This window comes from Xenopus laevis, chromosome 4L, assembly GCF_017654675.1.
Source record: "Xenopus laevis strain J_2021 chromosome 4L, Xenopus_laevis_v10.1, whole genome shotgun sequence".
Taxonomy (NCBI): domain Eukaryota; kingdom Metazoa; phylum Chordata; class Amphibia; order Anura; family Pipidae; genus Xenopus; species Xenopus laevis.
This window is the reverse complement of record NC_054377.1, coordinates 49,565,490-49,583,498: the sequence shown is the minus strand read 5'-3', so window position 1 is coordinate 49,583,498 and position 18,009 is coordinate 49,565,490. Positions and strand designations below refer to the sequence as shown.

The following is an 18,009-nucleotide window of genomic DNA, read 5'->3' as shown; positions in this document are numbered from 1 at the left end:
TCATCTTCATTATTTGAAAATTCTTTTCATTAAGCACTAAGAGAAATATTTAGTTAACCAAAAACTACAATGAAAAGAATTGGAGCTGATTATTCAAGTAATCTGTTGAGCAATCAATCATGTCTAGAGCTGGCAGAGTCCTTGAAACTTTCTGGAAGCATTGCCATTTGCCATCATTAATTTAGAAAGCCCACATTTGTAGTATTACGCACTGCTCTGAGATAGAGAGAAATATTAGCAGATACTAGTTACAACCAGAATAAAGCACTAACTTAAAAGGGTCCAGTCCCTGAGTACAAAGCACTCCAAGTGCGTGATGTACCGCTTGAGACCCTACTCTGTCAGGTGGCACCCATGAATTACTAATCTTATTATTCTCCTTGTTGGAGCTTTCAGATGTTCACTAACTAATCTGAGGCTATTTCTCACTCCTAGAGTGAGCTATAACAGCATCTATTCTCACATTTGCCACTAATACTGAGGCCTAACCCTACTTCAGGCACAAAGGGACTCAGTGCCACCTCACTAGACACACTGCGGATGCACCCTTTGCTGATATGTGTTATAAAGGCAAATGTACAAGTGTACTATTGCTACTCAACTGTGCAAACAATCAAGATGTTTTGATATTTCTCTGAAACCAAAATGTTATTATTGTGTACAAAACACTGTTCTGTAGTAGGGCACTACATGAGTTTGGGGTGATGTGGTTCTATAAACTTGCAGAGGCAAATATTTCAGAGGGTGCAGAGCTTCTCCTGTCCTCTTCATTTTGGGTGGATAGGTAAAGCAGTTATAAAAGGGCACAATGATACCAAACTTACTAAAAGAATGAATTTTGACAGCTTAGTGACCAATTTCTAAATCCTAAACTTTACATTAAAGTAGGCAAAATCAAGCGAGAACTAAAATCGGTTGTTTTTATAAATAAGTAAAAGCACCAGCAAGGTAATATTTATAAAGATATTCATCCCTAAATTCACTACATTTTGCAGCATTTGCACTTTAAACCGCTTAGTAATTGTAAATACTCAGTCACACGATTGTTAAGCTGGTATCATTTAGTTAAGGCTCGCAATGAAAATGCAAGGTACTTAATGTCCCATTGAGATTATGCAAGGCTGCCAACACAAACTACATTACATTAACCTCAAATCTGACATGCACAACAGAGAATAAGGGTTATGGATTTCAGAAGAACCCAAGTCTTGTTTCACTAATGGATTGTATAGCAGATATGGACCGTGCTTGACTTTTTACATACTGACAATCAAGAGCAGAGGTTGATCATCCAATTACATTTACTATCGCTTAAACCAATAAGCCGTATGTGTTGTATTTGTCGAATTCATTAAAAACCCATCAAATCCATTACATTACCATCTATTTTGTATAATGCTTCAAAGCAAGTATTTGCTAAATAGAACAAGCTCCATGGCAAAAATGATTATGAGAAACGTAAATGCATCTAGTAAATAGGCCGCCAAATTTATTGACTTTTGTAGACAATCTTAAAATGTACAAGTTCTGACATCTTAACTATTGATTTTATGGTGGCTTAGTTGTTAGCAGTGCTAACCTTTTGGCACTTTGGTCTTTAGTGCAATTCCGAGCAGGGCACAGTTTGCACGGAGTAAGTAGGGGCCATTTACAAGTGAAAGGATAATGCTTGTTTAAAAAGCACTTGCATTCAGGGTCTTGCTACACTCTGCACGTTATGCTATGAGTAATGTAAAAGTTAGCAAAATAATAGGGGGCGGAAGGTGCTTATGATTCTCATAAATACAGTGCAGGGTGCATAAAGCAATAATATGGGTGATGTCAGTCTTTTTTTCCCTTTGTATCTTCCCTGCACAAAGTTAATCACCCTTTTTACATTAGCCCACTGTCCGTGTGGATTTGCTCTGAATTTTCTGGGCTCTACTGCCCTTGTGGTCTAATCTTGATCATGCATTTTGAATCCGGAAATCTGGTTGGATTTCCAACCATTCCCAGTAAGTCTGCCTTGACTTCTATGTATAGTTTCAAATACAATTATTGATCATCAATATAAGAACATAGAAAAAATCAGAAAAACAAATATAATTATGTTAATTCTTGTATCCAGAACAACCTGATAAAACCTGAATTCAAGCCAAATTCAGTCTGAAATTACTGTATTATGATGCCTTTTGGCAACAGAAAAATCAGTTTATGTTTTTTTCTTTTCCGTTTATGTGAAATAAATCTTAATTATTATAAACTCCTTTGAAGCAAAGTAGAAATATTATTTTTAACCGGATGTACGTTCGCAAGCTTGCCAAGCTAAAATGACCTTTTTGTCTGGCCTCAACATTGCCAAATTAGTTTACACAGATTTTTTGTTTTTAATACAGTTTTCTTGTCTCTTTTTCTGTTTCTATTAAAATGAGAGTTTGTCAGTACAAAAGCTTTATAGCCTGTTGGCTATATCTACTGAAGGTGTAAACATTCTTTTATTAATGTTTTCATTTGTTCCTGGTTTAATAAATAACCCAGTTCTGTACCTCGGTTAGGAAATGGATTTCTTGAAGAAGGAATTATATATAATTTTCTGACATCCCAATGCCTGAGAGAAATTTTTCCTCAAGTTCTTCTTTTTCTTTGGCAAAGCACAGAATATAAACTGCAGGCTTTCTTGCTATAAAGCGGTCTGCATCTATCTCAGGTTGATATACTGACAAGTTAAAATGGGATAGCTATGCCATTTTTAAGGATGCTTTTACACAAACCCAGAAATAAAGAACACATAGGAACTGGATGTTTTCTGCTCAAATCTATATTGTTGAGTTTTTGTGTGGATCATTTACTATTCTTTAGATCACATAGATCAGCCTCCAGATCTTACAATTTATCTCAGGCATGAGGAATTTATCTCAGGCATGCAGAATTTATCTTAGGCACGCAGAAATAGTTTGTTGCAGGTACACTTGGTCAGAAAGTTTCTTTCTTCTTGCAATCCTTAAGATAGTCTCAATAGCCGTTTCACCCCAACAGAGGCTTTGACATTCAGGGGAGAAGGGGGATCAACTGTCTTCTATTTTGGTGGTGCTTTTAACCACCTTGTTTTTTTGTATACAGTTCCTTTAATTTTTCCATTTATTGCCCTCATTAAACTCTTTAGTGAGATCTAAAAAAGTACAGTGTCTTACAAGTTCACTAAATGTTTTTTACTCATAAAGCAACCATGATTTTTGGTGCATAGCCATAACTCATTGTAGAGTCATTATAAAATAAATTTCCCTAAAACAATGATTAGCATTTTTTCCGACACAGACAAATGAAATACAGTAGATGTAGTGCCCAAACATTTTAGGGGTACAGGTAGGAGAACTGTTATCCAGAATGCTTGGGACCTGAAGTTTTCCAGATAGGGGGTCTCTCCATAATTTTGATCTCTGCTAAAAAAAAAACTTTAAATGGTATCCAATAAGGATTAATTATATATTGGTTACAATCACGTACAAAGTACTGTGTTAAGATCATAGAGAAAAAGAAAATACGTTTTAAAAAATTTAATTGTTTGATCATTGGAGATGGCCTTTCTGTAATTCGAGCTTTACGGATAAAATACTGTATACCATACCTGTACAGTTTATAACAAATAAATATCTAAACCTGTCATACAGACTGGGTATATTGTATACGTTTCTGGATAAGGGGGTCTTCAGTATCTTTCTATCTCCATACCTTAAGTACTAAAACAGTTAAACATTAAGTTAACCCATAGGCTTGTTCTGTCTACGCTAAGGAATAATTGCAGTTAGGAATGCACCGAATTCAGGATTTGGTTCAGGGTTCAGCCTTTTTCAGCAGGATTCGGCCGAATCCTTCTGCCCGGCCGAACCGAATCCTAATTGGCATAATTAGGGGCAGGGAGGGAAATTGTGTGACTTTTTGTCACAAAACAAGTAAAAAATGTTTCCCCCTTCCCATCCCTAATTTGCATATGCAGATTAGGATTCGGATTTGGTTCAGTATTCGACCAAATCTTTTGCGAAGGATTCGGGGGTTCGACCAAGTCCAAAATAGCGGATTCGGTGCATCCCTAATTGCAGTATATCTTACTAGGTACTAGTTACTGATTTATTATTACAGAGAAAAAGTAAACAATTAAAACATTTAATTGTTTAATTTAAAATGGTGTCTATAGAAGATTGTTTTCCCAATGTTCTGAGCTTTATGGATAAAGGGTTTCACACACACAACATATACCTGAAAACTGTCAGTAAACTTATTTATTGTTCAATGTTGTGTTGCTTTCAGAAAGTCAATACTGAAGATTATCTTTATAAATATTATATATCTTCTGAGATTAATCTTATACAACAGCTTTCCATTGACTGATGCCTGAGCCTTCTTATGTTTGGCATCATGGATATATTTATATATTTTTTTTACATTAATAGCTACGAAAGAGTATCCTGATGTAGCAAAATGCTCACTACATGCATACATGAATAAATGATGAGGCCAAATTTCCTTTTAAAAGTTGTTTGATAGATTCCATTAATATTCTCATTTTGCAAAGCATGCTGCTGGGAAACTACTTTCCAATGAATCTTTAATATCTAACACTTGAGCATGAGGCTGCTTAGTAATTCTCTTGTCTAATTACTCCACGATCATCCACTTTAGGTATTCAATCGATCGCCACACTGACCTTGACAGATTCTTCAGCATCAACCCAGAGGATGGTGTCATCAAAACCACAAAGGGTTTGGATAGAGAGGAAAGCTCTTGGCACAACATCTCAATCATTGCAAATGAAATCCGTAAGTATTCCCTGGATGATTTAAATTCATTATCTATATCCTTTTTTTTTCCTTTGGAAGTAGCAGAGGTAACAGTGCTGTTTACTTCTTACTGTGTTGAGATGGGAAGAGTTTTTCTTTCATGCTTTGGTTTCACAATAAATGTTTGTAAAGCCATGCGAACGGGTATCAGGAATTCTGATAAGAATTTTAATGATTTCTGATAAAGGTTGCCCCCTGGTTGTGAGCACTATGCCTTAAATTTACTAAAACGTATAAATTCACTAATATTTAATTAATCTCTCGTTTTCAAACCCTTCCAGTTCATCGCAAACATATATCAGTTTAGCAAACTCGCATCCTGCTCCATAAAATCTTCTTATCCCAGCTCACACTTTCCCATCTCTTGTCACATCATGCTTTTTATTCATTTCTCACTTCATTATTTTTTTTCCCAAGTTTTATCAGTCTCTTAACTCTTTCCTTTTCCCCTATTTAATTTGTCTTCCTCTTGTGCCATTGAGTTCTCTTCCCATCTTGTGTCATTTTGTTCCCTATATGGTCTATCCATTTGCCATTCTTCTTCTTTTTACTCTGAGGGGCTGATTTATGAAAGTTAGTAGATTCTCCGAATTGCACTTTTTTGTGCATGATCCTTTTTTAGTTACTTAATCCGTTTTTTCATAATTTATCAAGTGTAAAAACCTGTCTTGCTACAAGTTCCCTTGGCAGACTTATCACAAACTAAATGTCTAACTAGGCACTTCCCCCAGCAGACTTATCAAATATAGGGGTGGAAATAAAACACACACACATTGATCATCATTAGAGAAGAATAATATATTGTAAGAAAAGTAATACAATACCGATTGAAGACAACGCAACGTCTAGCCGAGCTTCCCTTGGCAGACTTCTGAGAGGAACATCAGCTGGGGGACCCCGGGCCCAAATCAAATACAGCGACTCCCAGAGCACATCAATCGGCCAATGGTCCTTACAAGACCAATTATTCTACACAACACGTCTGCTTGTAGATGAAGTCCCGAAGCCCCCCCAGCTGAGCTCCTTTTTATATTGGTACAATAACAAAGTAATAGATCATTACACATAGACATATATAATAATAATAATGGCTACATGCCCAGGACGCCATGAGAATGACCATGAAAATGGAAATAACCATGTGAATGAAAATAATTGCTGTGTATAATTGCTGTGTATTTTGATTATAACTATGTGAATAAGATATGAGCTTCCTCCTTAATAAACATATTTATATGTTTATGAGTCTATTACCTTAACTCCTACTATTCCCTGGTAGTAAGACAAAACAGAGGCGCCAAAAGGATAAAAATAGCTAAAAGCACTAAAAAAAAACAATGGGTAATTCAGAGGAGGTAGTAATGAACTTACCTCCTCCAAGCAGACACCAACGAAAGTGGTAATTTTCAATAATAGTTTATTCACAAAACAGTATTGCAACGCGTTTCGCAGGCATTTCCTGCTTCATCAGGCAATATGGAACAGGAGCAAAAACCACAGTGTCTTTGTATAAACACGCCAGGCGCCTCTGTTACTATTCCCTGTTCTCCTGCCAGGGGCGCTCCACCAATGAGGCGAGTTGAGACACTCGCCTCAGGCGGCAGCGCCCCCCTGGTTGCCAGGGGCGGCAAAAATGCCGCTCCTGGTAACTAAGAGCCGAATTTCCGGTTTTCAAACCGGAAATTCGGCTCTTCTAGCGCAGAGAGCGCTATCGCGCTCTCTGCACGTATCGTCGCGGACCGCCCCTGCCCTCTCCGGCGCTATAAAGGTTAGTGCCGGGAGGAGAGAAGGGGGCGGCGAAAGAAGGCCATCTCAGGCGGCATTATACCAAGAATCGCCCCTGTCTCCTGCTAATGACTGAATAACTTAACTCCAGTTGTTCCCTGGTCTCCTATTAATACTACTCCGGCTGTTCCTTGGTCTCCTGCTAATATCAGTACATCCATTTTACAACTAAGGAGCCATATTGAATGCACTTGATCACACTCACATTCATACATGGCCTGCCATGTCACATTTGTATCACAAAACCATAAAATCTATGAATACAAAAGTACTGCAAGTAAAATCTGTCAAGGTTTTCGGAGATGAAAACTTTCATTGTCGTCCAATTTTTTTGTTCATTCACAAAAAAGGTAGGGTTTTCAAACAGCTATTTTTGTTCATACTTTTTGTATTCTGATCACTTAATCAATGACAAGACTTCCATTATTTTAGAGAAGCAGAGTTTAATTTATTCCTGCAAATACAGTATAGCTCAGTGTCTTGACAAATGGTAGAATGGACTGAGAGCTTTTAATTTCCAACTCGAACCCCAATTAGTGATCCAATTAACTGGATCTGTCCCTTTGGCAGGTGGCTGTAATTCAGTCACAATTAGAATCAGGTATATGAGCACTGATGCTAGGGGTCGGACTGGGGGGCCTAGAGGGGTAACTGTACAGCTTATTTACTTGGCTGCTGTGCCTTAATCAGACCATAGATTCCTTCTGTAGATCATTTTTATTCCATTTTAAATAAACTGCAAATTTGATATAATCTAATGCTGGGTAATGCTTTTGCAAATTACAAGTAAATTAAAGGGGGTCTCTACTTAAAAAAACAGTATTTTTGCATATTGAAAGAAAAAGTAATGGGTAGCAACTTTGAGATAATCAATAAAGAATATGTAATTGTTTTAAAGTTAATTTATTTTATATTCTCCACACTGCACTGGTTCTCACTCTTGAAACAATGTTATAGAAGCCACCAGATTAAGAAATCTGTAGGAGAACTGACCTCTGCTACCTTGCTTCAAAAATCAGAAAACAGAAATGAAGAAGCAAAATTTAATTATACTTTGTCTACATAACATTTTCTTAGTATGCAAAAAGAGTTTTGGGGTAAAGATTTCCTTTAATGTTTATGAAGAGTTTAACACATGAAAGACATGATAGATTCCTTATTTTCTCTTTATTGTTTTCTTAGACAATCGTATTCATGAAACTAAAGTTCCAGTGGCTATTAAAGTCTTGGATAAGAATGACAATGCTCCAGAATTTGCAAAGCCCTATGAAGCCTTTGTCTGTGAAAATGCTCCAATCAATCAGGTATTTCCTCATAAATACAAGTTCACAGTAATAATTAATGCTGTCTTTTGATAAAGCGACTAATGCAACATATTTTCCCATCTCTGCTCTCTTCCTCTTTTACTTTTTGTTATCTTCCTTGGTCAGAAATCATGTTTTTCGAATGTTGTTCTGTATTGAGTTTAAATACTTAATAACATGTTTGAATGATAGAAAAAAACCCTGACTTTTTATTTCAAAAATTTACATTATTTACATTAATTTGCTATTTTTAGCTTGATAAATCATGTCATAATAATGTTTTAGGCGAAAATGCAAAAAAGAAGGAGATGGAATTAACTCATGGGGTACTGTATTAATCAATGAGATGAGGTGGGATGAGATATGACTTCACAGTTTAGGTAAAATGATATGCTTTATTTTATATTGACCTTTACTAATTTATTTATTAATCTTTGCTGAAAGAAAACGGTGCAGCTGAATACAATTTAAAAACTACTATTTACAGTATATTTCCATGTAAAAGATCAGATGCAAAAAGGTTAAGAAATGGCTGTAAACGGACAAGTGATAATTTTATAAAAAACTGTGCAGGAAAGTGTCATAGGACTGCTAAGTTCATATACACTGTATGTTCTGACATACACTTTTATAAATGCTGCAAAGAATTAATTTAATAGAGAACGCATTATTTGAACTGCTGCTGCTTTATAGTTACTTAACTCATTTATTAAATTCATAAATTGCTGAAGCCAAAAGGATTTAATAGTATAGTCCAAACCCCTTGGGCTGTTACCTATAGCAACCAATCAGTTTTTTAAAGCCTGTTGCAAGTAGAACAATAAAAGGAGCAATCTGATTGGTTGCCATGGGTTACAGCCCAAGTAGAGCCCCTTGTAGGCCCACATAGGGGCTACCAAATAGCCAACCACAAACCATACTTGGCACCCCAAGGGACCTTTTCATGCTTGTGTTGCTCCCCAGTCCCCAACTCATTTTACAGATGTAGAGAGTGATATTCTAAATAAATTGTAATATTTTTATTATTTGTGGTTTTTGAGTTATTATAGCTTTTTATTCAGCATCTCTCCAGTTTGCAATTTCAGCAATCTGGTTGTCAGGGCCTGAATACAAAGCTGAGTAATAACAAATAGCAATAACAATAAATGTGTAGCCTTACAAAGCATTTGTTTTTTAGATGGGGTCAATGACCCCCATATGAAAGCTGGAAAGGGTCAGAAGAAGAAGGCAAATAATTAAAAAAAAACATAACTAATAACTATAAAACAAATAATGAAAAGCAATTGAAAAGTTGTAGGAATTGGACATTCTATAACATACTAAAAGTTAACTTGAAGTTGAACAACCTCTTTAGCCACTGAAAAATTATTTCTCCTTCTCTTTAATTCCCTGTTTGCAGACATTTTATCTTTGCCTGAATCAATTTAATATTGTGGTCTGTAAAAATGTATTACATGGTTTTTCTGTTGTACTAGCAGCATATTCATTAACAGCTCATCTGCCTTACAACAAGGACGTAGTCAATTATTTTTTGCTAAATCTGTAGTTTATGCGTAATGGCTTGCATCATCTCATTTTACAGTGTGTTTTTTCCCCCTGTATAATGCTAATGTGTTTGACGTTAAATCATTTTATTATAATAGGAAAACAGAACCTTTTTAACCATGTTAGAATAAGTAGTTACAATTTATTACATTTTCTGTTGATTCTACCAAATATTTAATCTTTTTCAGGAATTCTTGACCATCACTGCAGTAGATAAAGATGATACAGCTAATGGACTTCGGTTTTTCTATAGTTTCCCCCCAGAAATTGTACGCCCAAATCCAAATTTCACCATAATAGACAAACGAGGTTGGTACTGCCTATAAATAATGGCAATGTATAAATGACTACCTAATTAATTTACCTTAATTATACAATTATATTCTAGACTCATAACTATTTGCAATTTGCATTTGATGATCTGGTTTTTACATTGATTTACTCCTTTGCTGTACAGGATAGGATCCTTTAACTGGAAACCTGTTATCCAGAAAGCTCTGAATTATGGAAAGGCAGTCTCCCATAGACTCCATTAAAATCAAATAATCCAAATATACTAAAACGATTAAATTTTTCTCTGTATTAATAAAACAGTAGCTTGTACTTGATCGCAACTAAGATATAATTAATCCTTATTGGAAGCAAAACCAGCTTGTTGGGTTTATTTAATGTTTACATGATTTTCTAGTAGACTTAATGAAGATCCAAATTACTGGTTTTGGATCAGGACTCGAGCATTCTGGATAACAGGTCTCCTACCTGTACTTCATATAAATATATATACCTCTTGTAAGTGTATTTGGGCCCCCACTTTAGCAAGAACCTTTGAATACAACCGTTTATTTATGATGCATAAATATGCATTTGCACAAAACTGAAAAAACCTATGCCAGGATGCATTTTTATTTATTTTACTGGTTGACTAATACACAAACAAAGGTCAAAGATAATAGCAGAGAACATTAATAAACTGAATTAGAAATGCTTTAGAAAAATTATTTAGAGCAAAAATTTGCGAACCGTTCAAATCTTTCTGATGTATACTGTATATGTATCTGTAAAATGTGCTGCCACATGGAAGATACGATTTGAATAATGCGTCAGCATTAAATGAAAGGTAATAATAAATATATATATATATATATATATATATATATATATATATATATATATATATATATATATACTGCGCATCCCCTCACTATTCCAAAATAGGAAGGAAAGACAGCCACAGCAGTGTAAAAATTAAGGGGGTTATTTATTAAGTTTCCAGTTGTGTTTTCCACAAAAATTCACGTTTTCAAGGTTATTTTTATGGTCAAAACTGATATTTTCGGGTTAAAAAAAACTACACCATTTAAAACCTGTTGAAGTCATGTAGGAGTCACTGGCAGAAGTCCCTTGAACCATTTGAAGATATTAATAGCCTGCATGATTTTCGAGTTTTTTTCCGGAGAGTTTTGCTCAAAAAAAACATTTTCCCACTTGATTAATTCAAGTTTCTGGGTGTCGCAACTCAAACTCACAGAACAGGTTTTTTTTTCATTCAAATTTTTTCTTAAATAAGAAACCATTCGAGTTGTGAGTTCATGCGAGTTAATTTGAGATATGGGATGTGTTATCCAGAGAAAGCTCCGAATTATGGAAAAGCCTTTCCCTATAGACTCCCATTTTATCCAAATAATCCAGATTTTTAAAATTGATTGCCTTTTTCTCTGTAATAATGAAACAGTACCTTGTACTTGATCCAAACTAAGATATAATTAATCCTTATTGGAAGCAAAAGCAGCTTATTAGCTTTTTTTAATGTTAAAATTATTTTTAAAGTATGAAGATCCAAATTAGAGAAAAATCGGTTATCCTGAAAACTCCAGGTCCCGAGCATTTTGGATTACAGTTCACATACGTGTTCGACCTTTGATAAATAACCCCCTAAGTGTGTGCATAAATATGGAGTGTGCAAAGTTTATACATGATGATGGAGTTAAGATGTATCATTATACCTAATAATAATAATACTTTTAATTTTAAATTATTGGGCTGATTTATGGCATGTGTATTTTCTTACTTAGTGGCAATTATGAACACTAAAAAAATATTGATATCCATGGATATTGATGTGTTGCTAGCCGCGATTATTGGTGCATGTATTTTGAATCTGCAAATACTAATAAGGAAATCATTTGGTTTCTACCTTCACATAACCTGCCTATCAAACTATTTTTCCCATGACCTTCATGTTTGGCCAGCTTAAGAACTATGGGTAGTGACATACAAACAGCAGCTTCATATTCTTTCAGTTGTGAGCAACACTGCGTAGATATTGTTGTCACAGTTCATAGATGCTCTGTTTTTTCATTAATATTATTTTATTTTTATATATTTTTTATGTTTAAAACACTAAAAATGTAGAGTCACACAGAATGGAGTATCTTGAATACAGATAAAATACTTCATTTGATTAACTACCAGTAGAGTTTCATTACTTTAGATACAGATCGAAATCTGTGAGTTTCTATGTATGTGTATAGATAGATGGATGGATGGATAGATAGATATACAGGTATGGGACCTGTTATTTAGAATGCTTGAGGGTTTTCCAGATAACAGATCTTTCCATAATCTGGAACTTCATACATTAAGGGGCACATTTACTAAGCTCGAGTGAAGGATTCGAAATTCAAAAGGTTTTTTTGGGTACTTATACCCTCAAATAGGCTACTACGACCTTCGACTACAACTTAGATTCAAAGTTAAAATCGTTCGACTATTCGACCATTCGATAGTCGAAGTACTGTCTCTTTAAAAAAAACTGACTACATACTTCGGCAGTTTAAACCTACTGAGGTACAATGTTAGCCTATGGGGACCTTCCCCATCACTTTTATAAGTTTTTTTTGATCGAAGGAAAATCCTTCGATCGTTCGATTAAAATCCTTTGAATCGTTCGATTTTGAAGGATTTCATTGTTCCTTTGATCGTTGGATTTGCGGTAAATCCTTTGAATTCAATATTCGAATTCATAGGATTTTACTTAGAGGGTCGAATTTGAGGGTTTATTAACCCTCGATATTTGACACTTAGTAAATGTTCCCCTAAGTCTAGTAGAAAATCATGTAAACATTAAACAAACCCAATAGACTGGTTTTACTTCCAATAAGGATTAATTATATCTTAGTTTGGATCAAGTACGAGGTACTGTTTTATTATTACAGAGAAAAAAGGAAATAATTTTGAAAGTTTTGGATTATTTGATTATTATGGATCTATTGGAAACAGGCTTTCTGTAATTTGGAACTTTCTGGATAATAGCTTTCCGGATAAAGAATCCCAAACCTGTACCATATACACACACACTTTAGACTACAGATGTGATCAAGTAAATGGGCCCAGGTGGCTTTTTGTACATTTATCTGGCGAGTTTCTATTACAGCAATATTATTTACTTTTTTCCTTTTATTGGTGCTGAAAATAAAATTCTTCACCAACACTCAAGAAAAGCATAAAACCCCCAATTTGTGAGGCTATTATTGCCCTTTAATATGAATATAATAATAAAAAAGATCCTTTTACCGATTCCTGCAAGTAATTACACGGTGCGGTAACCAAAAAAGAAGCAATCATAGACTCAATCCCCATTACAGGCCTCTTGTGTTACAAAGTTTCACATTCACAAGCTTATTTTTGCATAAAAATCCATGAGGTAATTGGAAACTTCAAGCTGTGTTAAAGGACCAAGCCACACTCACATGCTGAGGCACATCTACTCTTATACTCTACAAATAAACACAGTCAGATTTTCAAAGTGATTTTGCCTCCTCCTCAGCTGAATTTCTAATCAGAGCCTTTTGTGTGGGAATTACTTATATGAGCTGTTTGGCTTTTACATCAATAACCCTTAATATAGCAGCACTTTCATCGATGAGCAGCATAAGCTATCCAAACCACTGTGAGCAGAATATAAGTGGCTTTCTTGGTTTTCTGTGTTACTGAAATTTAGCTAGTATGAATAGGTAAATTCCGGAAATTCAAGCTGGTTAGGAATCAGCAAAGAACATTAAACTTCTGACTTTTTTTTTACCCCTAGCCTAACTTTGGAAACATAGGTGCACCATGGCTCTTATATAAAATATAGGTGAGCCTAGAACAAATATTTTTATCGACATATATGTCTTTTATTAGCACATTTTAATTGGATTGTGTGCAAGACCTAATTTTAGATAAGTTAACAGTGAAGCATTCTAAGTAGATCAATCATTTGCCTTTATTTATGTAGCACCAACATGCATTTATTGGACTTATTTTACTTAATTGGTAGGTTGTTCTCAATCTCGGATCCCATTGATTCAAGGCAGTTATGCTAACCATTGATAGCATTATAGCATGCCTCATTTTACAGCACTGATGTAACAACTTTCTTGATTTTCCTTAATGCCCAAGAGAATCATGTAAAAACCAACAACACCACCATTTTCACTCAGTCCCATTGACATCAATAAGGGAATAACCAGGGAAAATGTCATACTTTTAGCATACCACATTTTGTTAGAACTGAAAATGTCAAAAATGATGTCCAAAAGAATCCTGTAAAACCCCCTAATACAGCCATTTCCATGTACCTTCATTGACAGGGGAATAACCAGGGATTTGGGGAGTTCCGACATGAAGGAAAGGGCAGAAGGCAAAATGTCCAGTGTTTCATAATCATTACGAATAAGGGCAAAGCATTTAGGAGACCCATATGAGTGGTAATCATGATAAGGGCAATGGATAATTTGTTGTTCTAAAGACATATGGATCATATGTGTTGAAAAAATACAATTCAAAAAAAGTATATCACCATTTGTAGATGCAGGTTTCTATTCTACAGAAATAACACTGTAAGGTATTTCTGAGGGGTAATGGCTTACTTCAATGTGTATCGGAGATGCAGACAAATATCAAAGCACTTCAAAATGAGTTTGTGTTTGATCTTAATTTATAACTATTTTATATTGTAGATAACACAGCAAGCATTCGTGTTGGCCGGGGAGTTTTCAGCCGCCAGAAACAAGACTTGTATTTGGTTCCCATTGTTATAAGTGATGGGGGAAGCCCTCCAATGAGCAGCACCAATACACTTTCTGTCCGAATATGCAGTTGCAGTAGTGATGGGTCTCAACTTTCTTGTAATGCTGAACCCCAATCCCTTAATGCTGGACTAAGTACCGGAGCACTGATTGCAATCCTTGCCTGCATTGTTATTTTATTAGGTATGAAATATGTCATTTTCTGATGCATGTTCTTCCTCTGCCAGTTATCCATTTCAAATAGAATATGCAACATTTGAACATAAAATGCCAATTACTTTTCATATAAATCTATAATTTTTCTTAAATGTATTGCATACAAATTTATCATTTAGAATAATACCATTAGGGCAAATTCAGTAACCGGCGAAAATTCACCAGCGCTGGCTGCGTGTACATCCCAACACTTCGCCAGGCGTAAATTCGCCTGGACAACGCTAATTCACAAAGATCTGAAGTTGCGCACAGGGTACCGAGATTATGCCAGCGAAATTGCGCTCAGCAGTTCGAAGTTACACTAGCGTTGGCTAATTAGCATACGGCGTGCAGTTAAAGTACAATGGCCGTAAATGCTGCAGCAAATAAATTACACTACACAAGGCCAGAGAACCTTAATAAAATTATATAAAGTTGTTATAATGCCCTACACATGTGCCTACAGTATAGTTTAGGTGCCATATGTTAGCTTATGTAGGAGAGAAGGAGGAGTAAAATCAAAAACAGTGAATTTGTGTAGTAACGATTTTTCGCCAGACCGAAAATTCGTCAGGCGGTAAGAGTGCAAAATTGCGCTAGAGTATCTCCTTGGCAAAATTACGCCAGCTACCGTTAGTAAATCGGTTAAGTGCCGAAATGACGTTAGCCCCTTTGCCCTTTAGTAAATTTCGCCCATTGAGTTGCCAAATGAACGGACAAATATTCTTCATGAAAAGAATATTCTGTGCTGTATTTCAGTTCTGGATAAATTGTAAAGTAAGTTGTTATTGTTGTTGACTGTCTTTTGTTGATGATAAAAGTTAAATGTTAAAGGTTTTCAGAGATGATTTATATAATTACGTATAAATATGTATCTGTTTTTACTTTTTCCCTTTTGTAGTGATTGTGGTTTTGTTTGTGACTCTGAGGAGAGAGAAGAAGGAACCTCTTATAGTCTTTGAAGAGGAAGATATCCGGGAAAATATAATTACATATGACGATGAAGGTGGTGGAGAGGAAGACACTGAAGCATTTGACATTGCAACATTGCAAAATCCTGATGGGATTAATGGATTTATGCCACGAAAAGATATCAAACCCGAATTTCAGTATAACACCAGAGATTTTGGAATTAGACCAGCTCCAAACAGTGTTGACGTTGATGACTTCATTAACACAAGGATACATGAGGCCGATAATGATCCAACAGCCCCGCCTTATGACTCCATTCAGATCTATGGATATGAAGGGAGAGGTTCTGTGGCTGGCTCTCTTAGTTCATTAGAGTCAGCCTCTACAGATTCAGATTTGGACTATGATTATCTACAAAACTGGGGACCTCGATTTAAGAAACTAGCAGATTTATATGGGTCCAAAGACACTTGTGAAGATGATTCTTAACAATTAAGTTCTGAATTTGGCCTTATGAACTGCATAATGTACTCAAATATCCAGAGTAAACATTAACAGGTATTTTTTTTAAAGAAAACAAGAAAAAGGCTTCTTTAACCTTCCAAGGTTTACAGACAGGATTCCTTCCAAAACACAAACTGTTAAATGGTGGTGGATACTGTGAAAACCCTATGGCCTGTGTAGAAGTTGTGTATTAGTTTTTTTGTTTTTTTTTTCTTCTTCAAGAAACCACTTGTGAAATGCAGCCTATTTAAAGGAATGGAAATGCAGGAAAACCGCAACAAAAAAGGGGAATCTTTACAGTATAAAACATAACCATCAAATCTTCTCAAACAAAGCTTCCACAAAATAAAAAAAAAAAAAAGGATAACAGTTTTGAGCTGTAATTTCGCCTTAAACTATGGACACTTTATATGTAGTGCATTTTTAAACTTGAAAAAAAAATATATAATATTCAGCCAGCTTCAATCCATATAATGTATGTACAGTAAAATGTACAATTATTCTGTCTCTTGAGCATCAGACTTGTTACTGCTGATTCTTGTAAATCTTTTTGCTTATAATCCCGTCTTAAACTAATACGTGCCAGATACGCACCCTATTTCTATGTCATTTTTAATGTATCTATTTGTACAATTTTCAAATTCTTATTTTAGTATACATACAAAATATCAGTATTCTGACATGTTACGGCATCACACTTATATTTTATGAACATCGTACTGTTGCTTTAATATGTGCTTCAATATAAGAAGCAACCTTTGAAATAAAATTGACCTTTTTTATTTGTTTTTGTGACTGATAGATTTTTCAGAACTGCTAGAAAATGTTATTTTTCCCGTTTGAATTAGTTTATCTACATACCAATGTAGCTATAAATGGGCCACAAATGATAGTCCCCCACAGGCTTATAAAGCAATTTAACATCAACCACACAAATGACTATGTAATATAGGTATTTTTGGCTTTTACAATACACAAACGATATGAATAACCTGAAAAATTATATTCATAAAAATGGTGCTTAATGATGTGATCATTTACAATCTCTACTCATGTTTATCGCTTGTGCCACATGGCTCATGAAACATTTTAAAAAGAAATAATCACATTTGAAAAAATAAGTACAGATATGCGACCTGTTATCCAGAATGCTCAGAACCTTAGGTTTTTCGGATAAGCAATATTTTTATAATTTGGATCTCCATATCTTAAATCTGTTAAAAATTAGGGATGCACTGAATCCACTTTTTGGGATTCAGCCGAATCCCAGAATCCTTGGTGAAAGATTCGGCCAAATACCAAACCGAATCCAAATCCCAATTTGCATATGCAAATTAGGGGCAGGAAAGGAAAATGTGGAAAAAATTCTTCTTTTGTGATGAAAAGTTACACAAATCGTATCTTGGATTCGGTGCATCCCTACTAAAAAATAATTGAAGTATTAAATAAAACCAATAGGATTGATCATCTCCAATGAGGATGGATTGTATCTTGGGTAGTACAAGGTACTATTTAATTATTACAGAAAAAAGGACATTTTTTCTTTATAATGGAGTCTGTGAGAGATAGCCTTCCTGTAATTCGTGGCTTTCTAAAGAAAAGGTTTCTGTAGATCGCATACCTATATTACAAAAAGTTTCATAGCCTGTATAATGCATTGGAAACTAGAGATGAGCAAATCTGTCAATGCATTCAATGGGCTTTTTTGCACAAACTATATTAAAAGTGTTGTTCACCTTTGAGTTAGCTGTTAGTATGATGTAGAGAGTGATACTATGAGACAATTTGCATTAGGTTTCTTTTTTTATTATTTGTGGTTTTTGAGTTATTTAGCTTTATATTCAGCAGCTCTCCTGTTTGCAGTTTCAGCTATCTGGTTTC

The 18,009-nt window shown here is 35.0% G+C and overlaps 1 protein-coding gene across 1 annotated transcript in view; it reads left to right on the top strand.

Moving 5' to 3' along the window:
* cdh11.L (cadherin 11 L homeolog) overlaps nucleotides 1-16,916 on the top strand; it is an 82,473-nt gene extending 65,557 nt beyond the window's left edge. The window contains exons 8-12 of the mRNA XM_018257893.2: nucleotides 4,657-4,793; nucleotides 7,782-7,903; nucleotides 9,637-9,757; nucleotides 14,449-14,700; nucleotides 15,614-16,916. Coding sequence (XP_018113382.1) covers nucleotides 4,657-4,793; nucleotides 7,782-7,903; nucleotides 9,637-9,757; nucleotides 14,449-14,700; nucleotides 15,614-16,113 — 1,132 coding nt within the window. The 3' untranslated portion in view covers nucleotides 16,114-16,916. The remainder of the gene's footprint in view (nucleotides 1-4,656; nucleotides 4,794-7,781; nucleotides 7,904-9,636; nucleotides 9,758-14,448; nucleotides 14,701-15,613) is intronic.
* The last annotated feature ends 1,093 nt before the right edge of the window (nucleotides 16,917-18,009 follow it).